Genomic DNA, 22,912 nt, shown 5'->3' with positions numbered 1-22,912 from the left:
TTTTACACCGCCAGTGATAGGCTATTTATAACTGCGTACACACGTTGATCGCACTGCAGGCAGGACAATGGCGACTAAGCGTAAGCTTACAACTAAAACCTACCAAGAAAAATACGGCATTATCCAGTTTTGCGAGGCAAACCCACTGATGAAGAAAGCAGCCATAGCTGAGAAGTTGGACATCAAACGGCAGACATTGAACGATATCTTGAAGAATAAGGGCACGATGTTTGGACAAGTGGAGAAGATTGCGAAGCCGGTAGTAAGTGTGAAACGCGTGAAATGTGTGTCCTTTGAAGATGTCGATGACGCGCTCATCATCTGGTTTCGGCAAATGTCGGCTCAGCCAAATATTCGGTTGGACGTTAAAATGTTGCTGCTCAAGGCACGTAAATTCGCTGCGGACCTCGGGCATGATGATGCTGAGACCTTGCCGATGCACTGGATAGACAGATTCAAAGTGAGGTGGGGAATCGGCAAGGTCAAGAAGTGCGGCGAATCAGGCAGCGTGGATTCGGCAGTGGTGCACCACTGGAAGGATGGCAAATTGAAAGACATCTTGGAAAGGTTCAGCCTCAGGACATGTACAATGCCGATGAGACTGGGCTTTTCTGGCAGATGCTGCCAGAAAAGTCTCTGGGGTTCGTTGGTCAATCCCATCATGGTGATAAGCAGGTGAAGTTGTCTTACAGTTGTTCATTTTCTTTATTTTTGATAAACTGATTCATGAATTCCATCTTTGCTTGACCACTTTCCAACTCACCAATGAACCCCCACCTATGCCCTGAGGATTGTGTTTTCCTTTTGGTACAATAGCCGGCTCTCACACATAGTGTCCAGGCCACGCGCGACTTCATCCTTCACCCCACAGTCATCATGAATGTTCGCATACGCGAAAGTCGTCACATTTCTAAGTCGTCACTCTTTTCTCGGTCCCGATGGTGACGACTTACGCCTCGTCTACTGTATATATATCTTCTTCTTCCTCTTTCGGCTTGCTCCCGTTAGGGGTCGCCACAGCGGACCAACCGTCTCCATTTCGATCTATCCTCCACATCTTCCATTGACACTCCAACCACCCGCATATCCGCCCTCACCGCATCCATGAACCTCTTCTTTGGCCTTCCTCTTCTCCTCCTACCTGGCGGCTCCATCTTCAACATCCTTCTCCCGATATACTCCGCTTCCCTCCTGTGCACATGTCCAAACCATCTCAATCTCGCCTCTCTCACTTTGTCTCCAAACCGTCCAACCTGCGCTGTCCCTCTAATATACTCATTTCTTATCCTCTCCATCCTCGTCACTCCCAACGAGAATCGCAGCATCTTTAACTCTGCCACCTCCAGCTCCGCTTCCTGTCTTTTTGTCAGTGCCACCGCCTCCAAACCATTCAACAAAGCTGGTCTCACTACCGTCTTGTATACTTTCCCCTTCACTCTTGCAGCTACCCTTCTGTCACAAATCACTCCTGCAACTCTTCTCCACCCACTCCATCCTGCCTGCACTCTCTTTTTCACTTCTCTCCCACACTCTCCGTTACTTTGGACAGTTGATCCCAAGTATTTAAACCAATCCACCTTCCCCACCTCAACTCCTTCCAACCGCACCATACCACCACCCTCCCTCTCATTTACGCACATGTACTCCGTCTTACTCCAACTGACTAACATTCCCCTTCTCTCCAGTGCGTACCTCCACCTCAAGGCTCGATTCAGCCTGCTCCCTACTCTCCCTACAGATCATGATGTCATCCGCGAACATCATGGTCCATGGAGACTCCAGTCTGATCTCGTCCGTCAACCTGTCCATCACCATTGCAAACAGGAAAGGGCTCAGAGTCGATCCTTGGTGCAATCCCACTTTAACCTTAAACCGGTCCGTCATTCCTACCGCACACCTCACCGCTGTCACACTGTCCTCGTACATATCCTGCACGATCCTCACATACTTCTCCACCACTCCCGACTTCCTCATACAATGCCACAACTCCTCTCTTGGCACCCTATCATAAGCTTTCTCTAAATCCACAAACACACAATGTAACTCTTTCTGGCCTTCCCTGTACTTCTCCATCAACATTCTCAAAACAAACATCACATCAGTGGTGCTCTTTCCTGGCATAAACCCATATTGCTGCTCACAGATCGTCACCTCTCCTCTCAACCGAGCTTCCACTACTCTTTCCCACAACTTCATGGTGTGGCTTAACAACTTTATCCCTCTGTAATTTCCACAGCTCTGCACATCACCCTTATTCTTGAAAATCGGAACCAATACACTTAATCTCCACTCCTCCGGCATCCTCTCACTTTCCAAGACTTCATTAAACAATCTGGTTAACAACCCCACTGCCATCTCTCCTAAGCACTTCCATGCCTCCACTGGTATGTCATCTGGGCCAACCGCCTTTCCACTTTTCATCTTCTTCATAGCAGTCCTCACTTCATCCTTACTGATCCATCCCACTTCCAGATTCATGATCTCCACCTCTTCCAACCTTCTCTCTCTCTCATTTTCTTCATTCATCAGCTCCTCAAAGTACTCCATCCACCTTCTCAACACACTCTCCTCGCTCGTCAGCACATTCCCATTTACGTCCTTTATCACCCTAACCTGCAGCACATCCTTCCCAGCTCGGTCCCTCTGTCTTGCCAATCGGTATAAATCCTTTTCCCCTTCTTTTGTATCCAACTTCTCATACAGCTCGTCATATGCCTTTTCCTTGGCCTTTGCCACCTCTCTTTTGCTTTTCGACGCCACTCCTTGTACTCCTGCCTACTTTCTTCATCTCTCTGACTATCCCATTTCTTTTTCGCCAACCCCTTCTTCCTTATACTCTCCTGTACTTCCTCATTCCACCACCAAGTCTCCTTATCTTCCTTCCTCTGTCCAGATGTCACACCAAGTACCTTCCGAGCTATCTCCCTCACAACTTCTGCTGTCGTTGCCCAATCATCCCACCCATCTTTACCACCATCCAACGCCTGTCTCACCTCCTCCCTAAATTTCACGCAACAGTCTTCCTCCTTCAGCTTCCACCATCTGGTCCTTGGTTCAGCCCTCACTCTCTTCCTCAACCTCACCTCTAAAGTCATCCTACAGACCACCAATCGATGCTGTCGAGCTACACTCTCCCCTGCCACAACCTTACAGTCACTAATCTCTTTCAGGTTGCATCTCCTAATTAAGATGTAATCCACCTGTGTGCACTTTCCTCCACTCTTGTATGTCACCCTGTGTTCCTCCTTCTTCTTGAAATACGTGTTTACCACTGCCATTTCCATTCTTTTTGCAAACTCTACCACCATTTGCCCTTCCACATTTCTCTTGTTGAGACCGTACCTACCCATCACCTCGTCATCCTCTTTATTCCCTTCCCCAACATGTCCATTGAAATCTGCTCCAATCACCACTCTTTCATCCTTGGATACACTCTCCACCACTTCATCTAACTCACGCCAGAAATCTTCTTTCTCCTCCATCTCACACCCCATATGTGGGGCATATGCACTGATGACATTCATCATCACCCCTTCAATTTCCAACTTCACACTCATCACTCGGTCAGGCACTCTCCTCACCTCCAATACCCTCTTGACATGATCTTCCTTCAGTATTATCCCGACACCATTTCTCCTCCCATCCACACCATGGTAGAACAGTTTGAAACCACCTCCAATGCTCCTCCATGTTATTAAAAACACCTCACCACCACGTAACCACCATGTTATTAAAAACACCTCACCACCACGTAACCACCATGTTATTAAAAACACCTCACCACCACGTAACCACCATGTTATTAAAAACACCTCACCACCACGTAACCACCATGTTATTAAAAACACCTCACCACCACGTAACCACCATGTTATTAAAAACACCTCACCACCATGTAAGCACCATGTTATTTAAAACACCTCACCACCACATAACCACCATGTTATTTAAAACACCTCACCACCACGTAACCGCCATGGTATTTAAAACACCTCACCACCACGTAAGCACCATGTTATTTAAAACACCTCACCACCACGTAAGCACCATGTTATTTAAAACACCTCACCACCACGTAACCGCCATGTTATTTAAAACACCTCACCACCACGTAAGCACCATGTTATTTAAAACACCTCACCACCACGTAACCGCCATGTTATTTAAAACACCTCACCACCACGTAACCACCATGTTATTAAAAACACCTCACCACCACGTAAGCACCATGTTATTTAAAACACCTCACCACCACGTAACCGCCATGTTATTAAAAACACCTCACCACCACGTAACCACCATGTTATTAAAAACACCTCACCACCACGTAACCACCATGTTATTAAAAACACCTCACCACCATGTAAGCACCATGTTATTTAAAACACCTCACCACCACATAACCACCATGTTATTTAAAACACCTCACCACCACGTAACCGCCATGGTATTTAAAACACCTCACCACCACGTAAGCACCATGTTATTTAAAACACCTCACCACCACGTAAGCACCATGTTATTTAAAACACCTCACCACCACGTAACCGCCATGTTATTTAAAACACCTCACCACCACGTAAGCACCATGTTATTTAAAACACCTCACCACCACGTAACCGCCATGTTATTTAAAACACCTCACCACCACGTAACCACCATGTTATTAAAAACACCTCACCACCACGTAAGCACCATGTTATTTAAAACACCTCACCACCACGTAACCACCATGTTATTAAAAACACCTCACCACCACGTAACCACCATGTTATTAAAAACACCTCACCACCACGTAACCACCATGTTATTAAAAACACCTCACTACCACGTAACAACCATGTTATTAAAAACACCTCACCACCACGTAACCAAGATGTTATTAAAAACACCTCACCACCATGTAACCACCATGTTATTTAAAACCACCTCACCTGCACGTAACCGCCATGTTATTAAAAACACCTCAGCACCACGTAAGCACCATGTTATTTAAAACACCTCACCACCACGTAACCGCAATGTTATTAAAAACACCTCACCACCACGTAACCGCCATGTTATTTAAAACACCTCACCACCACGTAAGCACCATGTTATTAAAAACACCTCACCACCACGTAACCGCCATGTTATTTAAAACACCTCACCACCACGTAAACACCATGTTATTAAAAACACCTCACCACCACCTAACCGCCATGTTATTAAAAACACCTCACCACCATGTAAGCACCATGTTATTTAAAACACCTCACCACCACATAACCGCCATGTTATTTAAAACACCTCACCACCACGTAACCGCCATGGTATTTAAAACACCTCACCACCACGTAAGCACCATGTTATTTAAAACACCTCACCACCACGTAAGCACCATGTTATTTAAAACACCTCACCACCACGTAACCGCCATGTTATTTAAAACACCTCACCACCACGTAACCGCCATGTTATTTAAAACACCTCACCACCACGTAAGCACCATGTTATTTAAAACACCTCACCACCACGTAAGCACCATGTTATTTAAAACACCTCACCACCACGTAACCGCCATGTTATTTAAAACACCTCACCACCACGTAAGCACCATGTTATTTAAAACACCTCACCACCACGTAAACACCATGTTATTTAAAACACCTCACCACCACGTAACCGCCATGTTATTAAAAACACCTCACCACCATGTAACCGCCATGTTATTAAAAACACCTCACCACCACATAAGCACCATGTTATTTAAAACACCTCACCACCACGTAACCACCATGTATTAAAAACACCTCACCACCACGTAAGCACCATGTTATTAAAAACACCTCACCACCACGTAAGCACCATGTTATTAAAAACACCTCACCACCACGTAAGCACCATGTTATTAAAAACACCTCACCACCACGTAAGCACCATGTTATTTAAAACACCTCACCACCACGTAACCACCATGTTATTAAAAACACCTCACCACCACGTAAGCACCATGTTATTTAAAACACCTCACCACCACGTAACCGCCATGTTATTAAAAACACCTCACCACCACGTAAGCACCATGTTATTAAAAACACCTCACCACCACGTAACCGCCATGTTATTAAAAACACCTCACCACCACGTAAGCACCATGTTATTTAAAACACCTCACCACCACGTAACCACCATGTTATTAAAAACACCTCACCACCACGTAACCGCCATGTTATTTAAAACACCTCACCACCACATAAACACCATGTTATTAAAAACACCTCACCACCACGTAACCGCCATGTTATTAAAAACACCTCACCACCACGTAAGCACCATGTTATTTAAAACACCTCACCACCACGTAACCACCATGTTATTAAAAACACCTCACCACCACGTAAGCACCATGTTATTTAAAACACCTCACCACCACGTAAACACCATGTTATTTAAAACACCTCACCATCACGTAACCGCCATGTTATTAAAAACACCTCACCACCACGTAACCGCCATGTTATTAAAAACACCTCACCACCACATAAGCACCATGTTATTTAAAACACCTCACCACCACGTAACCACCATGTATTAAAAACACCTCACCACCACGTAAGCACCATGTTATTAAAAACACCTCACCACCACGTAAGCACCATGTTATTAAAAACACCTCACCACCACGTAAGCACCATGTTATTAAAAACACCTCACCACCACGTAAGCACCATGTTATTTAAAACACCTCACCACCACGTAACCACCATGTTATTAAAAACACCTCACCACCACGTAAGCACCATGTTATTTAAAACACCTCACCACCACGTAACCGCCATGTTATTAAAAACACCTCACCACCACGTAAGCACCATGTTATTAAAAACACCTCACCACCACGTAACCGCCATGTTATTAAAAACACCTCACCACCACGTAAGCACCATGTTATTTAAAACACCTCACCACCACGTAACCACCATGTTATTAAAAACACCTCACCACCACGTAACCGCCATGTTATTTAAAACACCTCACCACCACATAAACACCATGTTATTAAAAACACCTCACCACCACATAACCGCCATGTTATTAAAAACACCTCACCACGACGTAAGCACCATGTTATTTAAAACACCTCACCACCACGTAACCACCATGTTATTAAAAACACCTCACCACCACGTAAGCACCATGTTATTTAAAACACCTCACCACCACGTAAACACCATGTTATTTAAAACACCTCACCACCACGTAACCGCCATGTTATTAAAAACACCTCACCACCACGTAACCGCCATGTTATTAAAAACACCTCACCACCACATAAGCACCATGTTATTTAAAACACCTCACCACCACGTAACCACCATGTATTAAAAACACCTCACCACCACGTAAGCACCATGTTATTAAAAACACCTCACCACCACGTAAGCACCATGTTATTAAAAACACCTCACCACCACGTAACCACCATGTTATTAAAAACACCTCACCACCACGTAAGCACCATGTTATTTAAAACACCTCACCACCACGTAACCACCATGTTATTAAAAACACCTCACCACCACGTAAGCACCATGTTATTTAAAACACCTCACCACCACGTAACCGCCATGTTATTAAAAACACCTCACCACCACGTAAGCACCATGTTATTAAAAGCACCATGTTATTTAAAACACCTCACCACCACGTAACCGCCATGTTATTTAAAACACCTCACCACCACGTAACCGCCATGTTATTTAAAACACCTCACCACCACGTAAACACCATGTTATTAAAAACACCTCACCACCACGTAAGCACCATGTTATTTAAAACACCTCACCACCACGTAACCGCCATGTTATTTAAAACACCTCACCACCACGTAACCGCCATGTTATTTAAAACACCTCACCACCACGTAAGCACCATGTTATTAAAAACACCACACCACCACGTAACCGCCATGTTATTAAAAACACCACACCACCACGTAACCGCCATGTTATTAAAAACACCACACGTCACTCGAGAGACCGCATTGTTTTAACTAGGGATAACTACGTGAGTTGTCTTGATTTACACCGAGCAGAATTCAAACATTTATTTTGCCAATTAATTTGTAATACTCGTGACAATACATTTTTATAAGCAATTTAAGTTTAAGATTTAAGTTTGGAAAAAAAATAACATTTTCAAACAAATTCAGAAAAAATACCCTTCGGACTTACAGACGGGAGAGGTAGATGCAGCCCAGAAGTTTGGTACGGTTTCACAAAAGTTTGAGAGTACTTCAATGACAACACGTGACAGATACTGCACATATATATATATATATATATATATATATATATATATATATATATATATATATATATATATATACATACATTTACATTTTTTTATTATTTTTATTTATTTATTTACTGGCAGGATAGCCCAGAGATGTGCACACTCACCTATGTCGTCTGACTATAAGCTTTGTCGGGTTGATGTCTCACACAGGCAGGGTGTTGCACATCTTAAGGTGCATCATCCTGTCGATAAACATGTAGCTGGGGTCCCACGTGATATCATTAGTTTGTAGACATTGACATACTGCTCTCTGATTGTGTCTTGCACACAAAACTGTCAAAATATTAAATTTCCCTTTAATGGATATACATGTGTGTCCGTTGAAATGACAGCACAGAACCTCCCACTACAATGAAGTGGTGTGTTAGCTGCTGCACTGCTCCCCTCCGTATCAGTCAACCAAACTTTTGTTTTTAGCAATGCCAGCCCACCCTTTGGGAATGAAATCGATCCATGGGCGAGTTCCTGGATCACTGGCTTTCATCAGCATTGATGGAGGCACTCTCCCACCCCCCCCCACCACCACTAAAAAAGGTGTTTGATTAAAGATGGCAGGAATTTAGAATTTGGCCATGGTGGCATAGATAACTGGCTTATTGTTCATGAAAGACATGATGAGATATTTTCGGTCTACCGATTCATGCTGGCAGACAGGTTCTCAGCTCAATGTCCACCAATTTGCCTTCGGAACCAAGGGACGACGTACTTTGTTTGTGATCTTTCACCCTGTCTGCGAAGCACTGATCCAACAGTTTATTGCCTGGCTGAGACTTGAACCCAGAGTAAATGGGTCAAAGGCGAGTGTGCTACCTATGCACTATCTTTTAGGACTAGTATGAACATATGCTTGGCATAAAAATGCAAGGGATCCCAAGTTTAAAGGTTTTTCTTCTAAAATCCTGCTATCCAACAAGTGATCTGGCCTCATATGTTTTCCATTTGGGACCTCTGATGGGAAGGCACAGCTTGGTGTTGGCTTGATGATTTGGGTGGTGGGCTTGGGATCCTAAGGTCTTGAGTTCAAATCCTGCTTTTTCCATTGAATTAATAGTGGGTGGGTTTGACTCAGCCTGTCATCCTTTTGAGGTCAGCAAAATGAGTACCAGCTTGCTGGGATGTCTGAGTCATTCAAGTAACCTGTGTTGGAGTAATGATCTGTCCAGAATTGTGCTCAATAGTTCAGGAGACTGCTTTGGCAGCACTGATGCTCTGTGCAGAGTATGTTCCCAATGGATGGATTATGGAAATGTAATTAATTTTTTATTGGGATCAACAACAAAAATTTTATGCATTCACATGGAACGATTATATTCGGTGTGTAGGTAACATCCATTGTTGTCTGCAACAATGGAAGCTTGAACAAGGGTGTCCGAGCTTCGATTGCCTGGCCAGCCATACAGCAGTTATCAGCGAAGGATCACATCGATTGCTTCTCCTTTCCCACCTTGCAAGTCCATGAGGCCTGTCTGCCAATATCTCCCCGAGACGGCACTGGAGACTTCGGGATTCCAGCGGGCCAGAAATGAGTGAAATGAGATGGATATACAGTATCTGCTATTGATCCTGCACCGGCTGTGCGTGCGCAGGGATGAAAGTCTCCTCGGCGTGTTTGAATTTCAAACACCTTGCCCTTAAGGCTCGTTGGTCATTATCAATGCAAAAAGTCGACTCTTGTGCGATCGTGGTCATTCCGATCATCAGTGGTATCCAGCTCATGACCAAGTATATCTGGTTATTTTTCTGACTGTCCTCTCATAAGTCTATGTACTTGTCACACCTTAAAATGTGGTATTTGCTGTTTGTTTGAATGATTGTACTTCACATGTTGTGTATTCCAAGCAAGTGAGCACCCGACATAGTGTGTGATTTGGATTTGATAGTGGCTTTGGTAACTCCTCTGGTTTCAACCCATCCCAAGCTGGTTTTCTTGGCAACTTGCAGGTGCTTTAACTGCCCTAGGGAGCATCAAAGCAGCTCTAATCAATGGCACGAAGGCAGAGAGAATTACTGTCTCCTGGCGAGGGGGTTAAGTCTCTCGAATCGATTGCACGGCTCCACACAACTGGACCGATAGGACGCTTGGCCATCCCCTGTTTTTGCTGCAGAGCCACACGCATGCACCCCTTCTGTCCACCCCAGACAGTGGCCAAAACTGAGAGAAGATGTTGTGAGGTCCAAAAAAAACCAAGGACACAGGAGACGAGAGAACGTCTGTGTTGAAAGTTGGTATTTATTATCACACAATGTTAGGCAGACCGGAGACAGACCCGAGGGAGACTGCTTACAAACATAGACAACAGTCGCATACAAAAAAGGTAAGGAAGCCATTTTAAGGTTTTCTGAATTCTCCATTACAGTTAGTAAAGATGTGACCAAACAAAATGTTTCAGTCGTGGTGGCATAAATCAAAATAAGGATATGTTTTAATAGAAAACTTTATTCACATTCATGATAATCTGCTTGTAAGTTGGATGTAGACTAATTTTTGCAGCCCCATGTCAACTCAAAAGTCTCAGCTGGAATTTGTATCTCAGCCTTCACACTCGAAATATTCTCAAACAAACCATTTGAATTGTGTCAGTGGCACATTTACTGAGTTTGATCCAAAGATTTGCTACAACCCATTTGTTGTCCATATTATTATTATTAGTAGTAGCAGTGGTATTATCATTATTATTATTTTCTTCTCCACAAGATTGAAGCTCACGGAAAGCGTGAGGTCAGAGGGTAAAATGGCTATTCACTGAGAGTGGGGCTACAATTGGGTACAACAAGCAAGGAAAGGAATGAACAACAAAAGATGAGAGAGAGAGAGAGAGAGAGAGAGAGAGAGAGAGAGAGAGAGAGAGAGAGAGAGAGAGAGAGAGAGAGAGAGAGAGAGAGAGAGAGAGAGAGAGAGAGAAAGAGAAAGAGAAAGAGAAAGAGAAAGAGAAAGAGAAAGAGAAAGAGAAAGAGAAAGAGAAAGAGAAAGAGAAAGAGAAAGAGAAAGAGAAAGAGAAAGAGAAAGAGAAAGAAGGGAGGAAACAGAGTAACCTGCAAATCAGAGGATTGTGCTGGGTAAGGTGAGATAAGGTTAACGAGGGATCGAGGATAGAAAAGATTGTGAGTATGGATGGGATATGATTAAATAGCCTCACCCTTTGTTTCATTTCTGAATAGCTGATGTGTACACAACATATGCAGGTGCTTGAAACCGTGAGGGAAAGGTGCAGTGCTCACAAAATTGCACAAAGCACAAAATACAACAGACTTGAGATTTTACAGTGTTCTTTACATTTGTTAAAATGCACCCTGGTTGTGAGATGTCTGCAAACATGTGCAGCCTCAACCAAACCCCTCTTTCCACTTCATCTTCCCTATACTGCCCCCTGCCTGCTCCTTCTGATTACCACTCTCTCTCTTTTCTTTCTTGAAATCCCAACCCATGATACTTTTCCTCGTCTCTCTTGAGTCTCTTTTCTCTTTCACCAGCCACCCCTCTCCCTCCTCTCCTTCCTTGTCCCACTTTTTGTCGTCTAGCGATATTTATGCTGGGCCTTCAACATTCATGACAATATTCTTGGAAGTTGGCTGTTTGTTCTTGTGAGGCCACATTGTTTTATTTAGTCCCCAATGAAGGCACCACACCATAGTTAAATCTAGACCTTTAAGCTTTTGTCTCACAGAAATCTCCAGTTAGTTGTATTTTTGTGCTTTCGCAATTTTGCATTCGCTGTATCTTTTCAATGTGACGTGTCTCAACTACACAGTCTTTCTTTGATCTTGGATCTGAAATCATCCAAAATAAACAACAAAACTAGAGGATTCATAGAACACCTTACTCTGTACTGTCTTGTGAAACAAGGACATGAGTGGGGTCTACGAGCGGAAAATTTCATTGAGCGTGATGACATAAAATGCCGTAATATTTTTGTCCAAGTGCTGCTAAAAGGAAGGGTTTTGAAAGTGCTAAAAAGGTAATTTTGGTTCTCGTGTTCAATTATATATTTCCTTTCAAATAAAATACAAATTTTAGAGGATGTAGAAAAGAGATTATGGAAGTTTACCGCCGTTGATGCAGCATCTTTTACACCACCTTATTTAACACATTACGTTGGTTATTCGTGCCTGTTGTTTGTGTCCTTTATAGCGTCCTTAAAAACAGTAAATTCCCTGTTTGGAATGATTTTGAGTTTCGTTTGACTGCCAGACAGGTAGACAGTAAAAAAAATTATCTCACTCCTCTCTGCGCACGTGTGATTGGGTCAAATTCAGATCCGATGTACTGCTCAACTACAGAGGTGTGTTTTCTGATTAATATTCAAAATATAACATTCCATTTACATGAAGTTATTCCTCGATCGTAAACTGATGTTTGCAGACAGAACGACCGACAGACATCGGACAGACAAAGTGAACCATCTGCGTTACCCCACTTTTCGCCTCGCAGGCTTTATTTTCATACACAAAAGGTGCCAAGATGCACATCTGTACATTAAGCTACAAGGAGAAGTAAATCTTTTTAAATATACTTTAATACCAAAATTTAGGCTCATGAAAGAACTACATGTTCGGGGGCAGCAGGTTCACAGACTGACAAAGGATCACAGGGGAACAAGGGGACAAAAACATTGCACATGAGTGAATGAGCAGCAGAAAGATGAGTGGGGAAGCGGGGAGGCAGCAAGAGTAGAACAGAGCAGTGGTGGGTATGGGAGAACGCATATGAGGTGATGATGGGCAGCACTCTTGAATGACTGGAGGGTGGGGTGTGAAACAACAGAATTACCAGTATTAGAAGTGCAAATGGAAGAAAAACCTGCAATGTAACATGTTTATTACTCATAGTGCATATACATTCTCATGTATCTGACAATATCCTAACTGCATTGGAAATGAGGTACGGTAAGTAAGGGAAAATGTCTAATGTAATTTTGAATAACAACCTACATTGTACTTTCCAACCACCAGCAATATTCCCCTCAACCTCCTTGTGATCACAGCATGCCGGCGCAAGGAGCAAGATGAAGGCCGTAAACGCAGCGATGGGCCTAAGAAACCACGTCTTGTGTTTACGGATGTGCAGCGCCGTACACTGCAAGCGATCTTCCGTGAAAACAGACGACCTGCCAAGGAGATACAGGTAGCTGTAGCCCAGCAGCTTGGCCTGCAGCTCAGCACTGTCAGTAATTTCTTCATGAATGCAAGACGCCGCTGTGTGGACCGATGGCGGGATGAGGTCCCAAGTGCAGTATGTCGGACCTCATCCTAAACCAATACGCAATCTGTGCTGGTAGGCCTGTTTTATTTGGCCTTTTAAACACATCTTCGCGCCATTTTATGGCATTTTACATGGCCTGAAAAACACTTGTAAACCCTGGCCTCAGCCACTTGTCACTAGCCAAGCTCCGGATGGGCTCATTTGTACGTTGTGTCCAACCCGTAAGGCCTGTTGGAAAGAAATCAATGCACAAGGCTTGGTATCAGCCCCAGCTCCTCTACCAACATCTGTCTAGGCTTTCATTTGGGCCTTGTGCTAATAAATGACCCACGAATTGGACTGTCGAGTCCGATGCCAATGGGATCGGTGGCCACACTAAGGGTTCAAATTATGGGCCAACAATGTGGGATTTGCAGGGATATGAAACGGCCCCACATTGGTCATACATGCAGAACACCCTGAATGCACTGTCCTCATGTTTTATGACAAGTGTGTGTAAATAGCCACTGAGGTGCTGCTGTTGCACTGTGGTGAATAAAATAAATATTGGCAATAACAGAAATCCTTTTCAGTGATAGATATAAAAAGGATATGGTTTTGGCCTATATGCAAACATCGTGTTCTTATTGGGAGTAAGGGGTGAGGGGTAGGTTGGGGGTTGTGGACTGCAGATTAAGTAGACCATCGTAAGGCAAAGATACAATTGGAGAAACAAATATTACAAGTAGATGACGGTTGGATGTGAACGTGATAATTAGGGTGTGATTTGGCTTTATTCCTGCACATATTTGCTGAGCTGTGACTTTTGCTGGTGGACAGGATTTCATACTCTAACCGCTCCCCTCCTCCACCCAGCCCCCCACAGCCCTGCAGTCTGCAAACACCAATTGACTTGATTTTACTCGATGATTACAGGTGTGGTCTTGATGGTTGGCATCCTTGACGGCAGCGGAATGCTATGGAGAGTATTTTGCATCTTGGGATTTGTCACTTGATTTCACAAGACTTGCCAAGATCAGGTAGAAGTACCATATATCTGTCCTATGCAGCAGTAGCACAGAGAGACGGTGTAAGATTGTAAGGAATCTCCACGTACTGAAAGGAAAATCGAGCTGTTGAAATGTCGAATGAGATCAACCTTAACTCGAAGTTCTGTGTTACTGCTCAAATATTTAATTGGATAATCAAAAACAATAAATTAAAAACCCCTCATTTTAAAAGCCTTGATTGCTGCGTTTAACGAGCCCTCTTGAGTGAGTCGGCCAACGTACCATGACCAGGATATGCGAGGATGACGTCAAGAAACCGCAGGGACTCAGTGTAGTCGTTTCGGAAGACGACAGGGGAGTTGATGTAGCAAAACCTTTTGTAATGTCAGATGTATTGTGGCAAAAAAGTGCTACCTCAGTGTTTTGCTTCTGAAAGCTTCAGCGCATATGATACCAAAGATTTAGCCAAAGCGAGACGATGTACAGTTGAGGTTGTTGGATCCGGTTTGTGGGACTCTGGAGAAATGCTGTGCCTTCTTCACTTGGAATACTCTGCAGCTCTCATCTCCCCAGGTCACCTGCAAGACTGACTGGCCCGATAGCACACACCATCCGTGTTGTGTCAGATACCAAAGATTTACCGACATAGAGAAGTTGTAGGTAATTAGCCTTATTCTTTGACGATAAGTGTTCAGGAGTGGAGCGAACCGTTTTAACACACAATTGGTGATTCTCACTGGTGAAGGTAAAAATTCCACTTGAAGCAGAGTGCAACCAGTTGGCCCGAGGAGGTTCGAAGCAATCGGGGTCCTCCATGAGGGACCATCTTGTATTATTTATGGGGAGGGGTGGGTTTGAGGTGATAAATTGAAATTCAGACAAGGGGGTGACAATGATAAGTGAGGAAAAGGAGGGTATGCAACTGTGAGATGAATGGGGAGAGGAGGAAAATAATGACATGTTGGGGAGAAGTGTGTAAAACATTCTGCCATGCATCCATGAGTAAGAAATACAAGGTCTCTTGGTTATCTGATCAGTAACTCGGTAACACGTGATATAATGTTCTTTATGATTAATGTACAATCCCTGATCACTCGAGTCAAAGTAACGACCGTAATAAGTATATGGCTAACTTACGTGTGAGTACGCTCCAAAGAAAAAGTTGTTGGAGAAGTTTTCCGGTGAAAAGGTTTTTTTGTTTGTTTGTTTGTTAGCAGGTCGAGAACCTGAGCCGGAAGTTGGCTAAAGACTTTTTTGTTTTAGTTCACTGGTGCATTGCCAGACCAAGCAAGCTTGCCACTAGGGTCTTTTTCTACAATAACCAATCAGAAGCCCATTGTGGCTATGCGTTCATCGTGTCAGACTTTGTAAACGTCACCACTTGTGCTAGCGTTCCATAACGTACCCATATTTTGTTGTCAGCTGTTGTGGAAAACGTTCTACTTTTTAATCCCACAAGTATTTGGCAATCACAAAGCACATTATTTTGTTATCTCGACCAAAAGCTGCACTTCATGATGTATGATGCGAATTGTAATATAAAAGTGTAGCTTCACATGGCTTCCTGGATTTAAACAGGTGACCCACAGCAGATTCCTCAGTCAAAAGGCCCTCAAAACGAGGAAATGTAAACATTCAACGTATTAATGAACTCGTGACTGGGCCAGGGTTGGCATGAAAACAACAATCCTGGTCAGAAAAATCTTTTGAAGGGGTGGGAAGAGTTTAAGGGAAGGAAGATGAAGAGTTTATGAATAATGTGCCGGCCTGAGGTCATGTGATTGTGGGGTCCAGTGAAGGTTCGTTTCCACGAATCCGAATCTAAGCGCGATGTTCCGAACGTGTATGTGTAGCTGACACCGAACACATTAATTACTGTTTCCATGCTCATGTTTTGACATGATTGCAGGCAGAAAGTCTTCAATAATATAGGACTACTGCTGTTGACATCTCCTATACGAATAAAAAAAAAACGTCCCCTGAAAACATCTTAGCGATCATTATGGTTCCTAAATGGTTGAAGTTTTGTCTCCTGCTTGAGATGGAGAAATATAAACTCCTTACTTAAAGCGATGTGCAAATGAAAGGAATCCCAAGGCTTTTCCTTATGTTCTTGCCCGTGTCGTTTGGCACGACGGGAGCTTTTATACCCTCTGCATTGCTGGTGTCATAAAGTGAAGCATGAGAGCCACACCAACTCAAACCCATCCACATCCCTTTGTGTTCGTTCAAAATGATCATGCAAGGTGCACATTGCAGTTTCATCATCCACAACTTCCTTCAAGAAAACTTCCAAATGATGTCATCAACACACGAAATCTGTCTGAAATAGTGTACGTCGCTACGCCGAACAATCACATTAGGACTTGCATGATGTGTGTTTGAATGAATGCCTGCAAGGAGACCCGTACATTTATTACCCAGTTTATCAAACTTATTTTTTTCTCTCATGTGTCACGTACATATACTTGTATATGTTCACGCCGTCCCACCAAAAAAAAAAATCTGCATTCATTGAAGCCCACCTTTACTCGAGACGTCAGTTTTACACCATCTGTAAATCTATTGCAGTTTATAAAAGTAAACTTTGGCCCCATAAGTTTTTGGGCACAGAAAGGGTCTAAACAGAACGGTGCGGCATTCAAATCGCGTCTTAATTGGCCTGCAATCGCAACGGCAGATAATTTACTTTACAACGAACCATGCACCTGCTGTTGATAAAATCCATCAGCTGCTGTGGTTGATACAACTTTGTTATTCTGTAAAGTGAATGCCAGAAAAAGAAAGAAAAACCCCACCTGACTTTGTGTAAACTTTACAGGAATTACAACGTCAGTAAACATATAATACAGGTAGCCGCAACACATGAAATGTCCAAACAAATGCCTGAAGATTGGAGAAAAAGAACCGAATGTTGTCAGGAATCCTCAACTCCTCCCAATCCCAGAATGTAATCGCTGGATATGTCTGGAGTTAAAGGTGCCACATGTAATATGCATGATTGATGGACCATTACATCTTAGCCTTTAGTTTCCATTTATTGTACCACCTGCATGACATCATGAGTTGACGATGCTGTTACGGGTATGCGATGACGAGCTAATGTTTAGTTGTGATGCACTTGCCTTTTTGCATTTTTAGAGATGAAACCAAAGAAATTTCAAAAATGTCACTTTAGAAAATGCTAACAATTTAAGGTGGCATTGTCTTTTGACTGCTTATGAAGCCTCCGCAGAACTTTTTCCTAGTCTTGTCTTTCAAGTGAATTGTAAAAGTTTCATGGTGTATTGAAGACAAACGTGGTTTTTTTCGTAATGGTCATATATGTTTAAATAAAAGTAAAGATGTCAACCACGTTCTGATTTCTGTCTGAATTTTCTGCAAACTTGAAAATGTGCCTCATTTTAGATAACTTCGCCTTAGAGTACAGGGGCTTTCGGCTTCAACATGCCACTCGGTATAATGTAGTACCTGAGGTATGTGTGTTCATCTTCTACATCAGGCCTAAAAATGGGTGAATATTCCAAACACACACACACACACACACACACACACACACACACACACACACACACACACACACACACACACACACACACACACACACACACACACACACACACACACACACGTATCAATGCTCAGGATTCAGCAAAGGTCTTTAATTACTTTAATCAAACTGGATTCACACTCAGAAGTTAAGACTTAAACAAAAACACTGAATGTGCTTTTTATTTCAAAGAAATTGAAATAATTGCAAGGGAAGATACACATTAAAGGGTCAACCAGTTACCACATCGACTGTGTGCTGTTAATAAAAGAACTGAGGAAGGGAAAGGAGAAATGAAGGATGCAAGGAAAGGTAGAGGAGGATGAAAGGGAATATAGGAGAAATGCTAAAGGAAGTGTGAAAACGTGGGAGTGGTGGATTTGAATGTCCAAGACATACGGAGAGTATCAGAAGATCATTCTTCAATTTCAGCTTTCCCATATTTAGATGGCCTTAAACCAAAATTTTATTTTTATTTTCAAAGATTTCAAAAACTATCTTTCAGTGTTTGTGCAACAACACATCTTCTTTTTTCTGGTACATCTTCTGAAAATCTTCGTAGAGTTTGAGATCACAATCTTTGAATACACCCTACACAGGAAGGCACACACACACACACACACACACACACACACACACACACACACACACACACACACACACACACACACACACACACACACACACACAAACACAAACACAAACACACACACACAACCACAGTAATGTCAGTCCCATTTTCAGGACCAGCATGTGGAAAGGGCAAACTTAATGGAACACATAAAGTACGTGATTGTTCATCTGTGAATTTGTGCAATTGTTTTTGTGGATAGACTCAAATCTATCCATCAAATGGGACCATACTCTGTGCAGAGCATTGGTGCTGCCTAAGCAGCCTCCGTGGCTATTGGGCACAATCCTGGACGGGTCGCCACTCCGACATAGGATACCAGCAAGCTGGTACTCATTTTTGCCAACCTCAGAAGGATAACAGGCAGAGTCAACCTCACATGGGATTAATTAAACAGCCAAGCAGGATTTGAACTCAGGACCTAAAGATCCAAAGCCCATCACTCGAAGGGTGGGTTTTCACGGGACACGCGAACGGTTCGCGAAGGATGCGAATGTCGAAAAAATGGCAAAGTCCAACATTCGTATTTTAGGCTCCAAAAGTTCGCCAAACATGCGCGGGGGTTCAGAAGCGTCAATTGTTCGCAGGAGTCATTTTTTGTTCGGCGAGAATTTCAAAAACGTTTTTCGAACTTTCGCGTGTCCCATGAAAACCCACCTTAACCTTTCAGGCAACACCAGGCATATAGAGTGGAATTCCGTACGGATATATTAGTTACAGAATCTAGCTTGTAATCAATGTTTATGCAGATGTGCTGGAGGAAGCTTGTGATTGGCAAGAAATAACACCATAGTAATCTTGAACACTTGATAATGTACACCAGCTGTATATCCTGATTGGTGGGAACGTGGATTTTTTTTTAAATCCTGTCTGCAAAGAGGAGTTTATCACTTTCAAATGATCACTACTTTTATATTTTTTTTACAACTGGCAGATGTAAACAAGCAAGCCAATTCCTGAAAATCAATTATAGGGGAAGGCTGGAGCATCGAGAGGTCTCCTTGGGGGCTCTCTGCTGACGTTCTCAAAGTTAAGTTTCCGGTCGTTGGTTGTCCCGTTTTAACTGTTTAATTTTCTCACCTACATGTTACTGTGTGTTCCTCGTTCGGTTTTGTTTCAAAAATCGTGCTATTTTGTGAGTTTTTGTCGACGTTCTTACCGGGTTTTTGAGGCCTAGGCCTTGGCCTCGGCCTCGGCTTGAGACCTACTGGTTCCCCTCGGTGTTCGATCGTTTTTTTGTTTGTTTTTTTGTTTGTTTTTTCTCTCCCATTACCTTCAATTTCCATCCTCCCCATTACCTTCAATTTCTATCCTGCCCACTTTCCTAAGGTCCTCCATTCTCCCAACTAATCTCTCTATTTCTTATCTTAAAAAAATTAAAAAACAACAACAATACGCCAACCTTCTCACGATTCTGCTTCTTCTTCTTCCTCATCCTCATCCTCATCCTCATCCTCTTCTTCTTCCTCGATTTTTTTTTCTACAACACTTCCATGACCAAATCTGTTGAAAACACTCAAACATTAATAGTAATAAATAAAAAATACGATCTTGTAATGCTTCATCTTCCTCTCACACATGTGGTACTCTTTACTGTTTCATAATGCACTACTCTTCTGCTATTTAAACAGACTGCTCTCATTTCGACCTCTCCTTCATTCCTTGCCTAAAAAATCCAACTGTTACAGCATTTCTTCTCGACATTCTCTGAATTCGCCTTTATTGCATCCATCAAGAATTGTGTTAAATCGCATCTCTGACATAAAACTTTTAAAAACCCCAGTTTGCGATGAATGTTCGCTTTCCATCAACCATTCTTTTTTCCAACTTCAGTGCCAACTCACCCCCCTCACCCCTCACTCTCACTCTCAAAGCAACCATCCCACTCTTCTCCCCCCAAGCCTCCCTCTCATCTCTCAAAAATTTCCCGCTCACCTTTCTCCCACCTTTCATCCCCCTCACTCATCCTTCTCAAAGTTTCCCCCCCTCTCATCTATTAAGCTGCCTCCTTCCACTGCCCTCTCACCTCCATCTCTTCACTCCACCTCCTCAAATCCTCAACTGCCTTCTTCCCCCTCTCTTGTCCCCCCTCTCTCCCCAGCACGACAGAGCCTTTTCTCCTCCTCATTTGGCCCCCTCCCGAGCTATTCTGCAATCCCCCACACTCTTTCAACAACCCTCCTTACCTCCCCCCCCCCTCGTCCCTTGTCCTACTCTTCCCTCCCCCCCCTGCACCCAAAACCTCCTCCCTGACCTCTTCATTAAAAGTGTGGACCTCAAATATCCAGAGACTTCGCTCAAACCTTTCAGATCTTTCCATACAGGCTGCCACTGACAAACCAGACATAATCTGCCTAACAGAAACTTTACTCTCCCAAGACGTGTCTGACTCCCAAGAATCTCTCCCCGGTTACTCCCTCCTCCGGTATGACAGACCTGAGCCTCGTCCTGGTGGAGGTGTTGCTCTCTTCATCAAAGACTCTATTCCTCACTCTCCATGCACTGCTCTCACTCCCCCACACCCCCAGGAATACCTCTGGCTATGGCTTCCCCTCCACTCCCACCTCATGTTTATATGTGTACTCTACCGTCCACCAAACAGTGATGACTCCATCTACACCTCACTATCCGAAAAGATGGACCATCTTCTGTCTTCTCATCCAAACTCTCTCTTCCTCTTATGTGGTGACATCAATTGTCATCATGCTAGTTGGCTAGGTGTGGGTACCTCTCTCACCTGTCATGGCACCTCAGCAAAAGCTTTCTGCGACTCATTGGGACTGACTCAATCGGTCAACTTCCCGACCCGGATCTTAACCAATGGTACTCCATCTCTTCTGGATCTGATTTTCACAAATTTCCCTGACAATATCTGCTGCTCTTTTTTCCGCTCCAATCGGTTCTTCTGACCACGTCCTTGTCAAAGTGGACATCTCTCTGGCTGTTATCAGACAACCACCTCACCGCCGTCGAGTCTGGCATTTCACTCAAGCCGACTGGCAGAGTCTCCAAGCAGCCATCAAACTTATAGACTGGTCTCCTATCACTACTTTCTCAAACATCAACTCATCCTGGGAATTCTTTCAAAGAAACTTGCTCTCCCTCATGCACAGATTTATCCCCTCTCATCTTCAGTTGTCCTATCCTTCCTCCTGCCCTTGGTTTACTGAAGCTTGTGGCGAGGCAGTTGTCCTGAAACAACTTGCCTTTGCCTCATGGAAAGCAAACCCAACTGAGGGCAATCTCAGTTCCTTCCATAAAGCTCGGAACAAGTGTGTATCTACCCTCAGGAGAGCCAGAAAACAACATCTTTCTCATCTCAAGTCTGAACTCTCAACCCTCTCTCCCGCCTCAAAAATCCTGGTGGTGTTTAATCAAATCTGTTTCTGGTGTATGTTCCCCCTCTATCCCCTCCCTTACCTCAAATGGCCGCACTGCTGATATTGCACGTGAAAAAGCTGAATGCCTAAACTCGGTGTTTGCAGCTAAATATTGTGTCCTAAACCCATCACTATCTCTACCCACTTTACCCAGTCACACCCAACTGTCCCTGAACTCTGTGTCCTTTTCTCCTGACAAGGTGGAGAGCTTGCTTTCAAACCTCAACTCAGATTCTGCAGCCGGTCCAGATGGCTTCAGCCCACATGTCCTCAAAGCCTGCTCTTCTGCTCTTGCTCACCCTCTCTCTATTCTATTCACTCTCTCATTTGCTCAAGGTCATCTGCCATATGCTTGGAAATCTGCTAACATCACTGCCCTGCATAAAAGGTGCAAAAACAGATCCCTGCAACTACAGACCAATCAGCCTTCTCCCAATCATCAGCAAGGTTATGGAATCCATCATCACTTCAGACATGAAATCCTTCCTCTTCTCCAATGGCTTGATTTCCGATCATCAATTTGGTTTCAGACCAGGTCACTCTACCCTGAATATGCTGCTTCTGCTCTCCCATAAATGGATGGAGATCCTCAATGCCAGACAGCAAATCTGAGCCGTATCCCTGGACATATCACGTGCTTTTGACACAGTCTGGCACCCTGCCCTACTCACCAAGCTCTCTTCCCATGGGATCCAAGGCCATCTCTACTCATGGCTCGCAGACTTCCTTTCCTGTCGCAGTCAACGTGTGGCCCTAAATGGAGTTCTTTCATCCCCTCTTCCTGTCCAGGCTGGAGTTCCTCAAGGTAGCGTTCTGGGCCCT

The 22,912-nt window shown here is 43.6% G+C and overlaps 2 protein-coding genes across 6 annotated transcripts in view; one reads left to right on the top strand and one right to left on the bottom strand.

The window, feature by feature from the left end:
- LOC147016049 (hepatocyte nuclear factor 6-like) overlaps positions 1-18,024 on the top strand; it is a 90,445-nt gene extending 72,421 nt beyond the window's left edge. The window contains exons 2-3 of one of the 2 annotated variants that reach the window (XM_085848734.1): positions 13,323-13,612; positions 14,396-18,024. In XM_085848734.1, coding sequence (XP_085704860.1) covers positions 13,323-13,591 — 269 coding nt within the window. In that variant the 3' untranslated portion in view covers positions 13,592-13,612; positions 14,396-18,024. Of the gene's footprint in view, positions 1-13,322 lie in introns of both variants that reach the window. The other variant, XM_085848733.1, reaches the window with a different exon arrangement.
- Positions 18,025-18,189: 165 nt separating this feature from the next.
- Positions 18,190-22,912, bottom strand: part of LOC147016047 (uncharacterized) — a 43,474-nt gene continuing 38,751 nt past the window's right edge. For 3 of the 4 annotated variants that reach the window (XM_085848735.1, XM_085848738.1, XM_085848737.1), the window contains one exon: positions 18,190-18,670. In XM_085848735.1, coding sequence (XP_085704861.1) covers positions 18,581-18,670 — 90 coding nt within the window. In that variant the 3' untranslated portion in view covers positions 18,190-18,580. Of the gene's footprint in view, positions 18,671-20,112; positions 20,214-22,912 lie in introns of all 4 variants that reach the window. The other variant, XM_085848736.1, reaches the window with a different exon arrangement.

Source organism: Eptatretus burgeri, chromosome 12 (assembly GCF_056783735.1).
Source record: "Eptatretus burgeri isolate ZD-2024b chromosome 12, Ebu_testis_v1, whole genome shotgun sequence".
In the NCBI taxonomy this organism is placed as follows: domain Eukaryota; kingdom Metazoa; phylum Chordata; class Myxini; order Myxiniformes; family Myxinidae; genus Eptatretus; species Eptatretus burgeri.
This window is presented reverse-complemented; position numbering and strand designations above follow the sequence as displayed.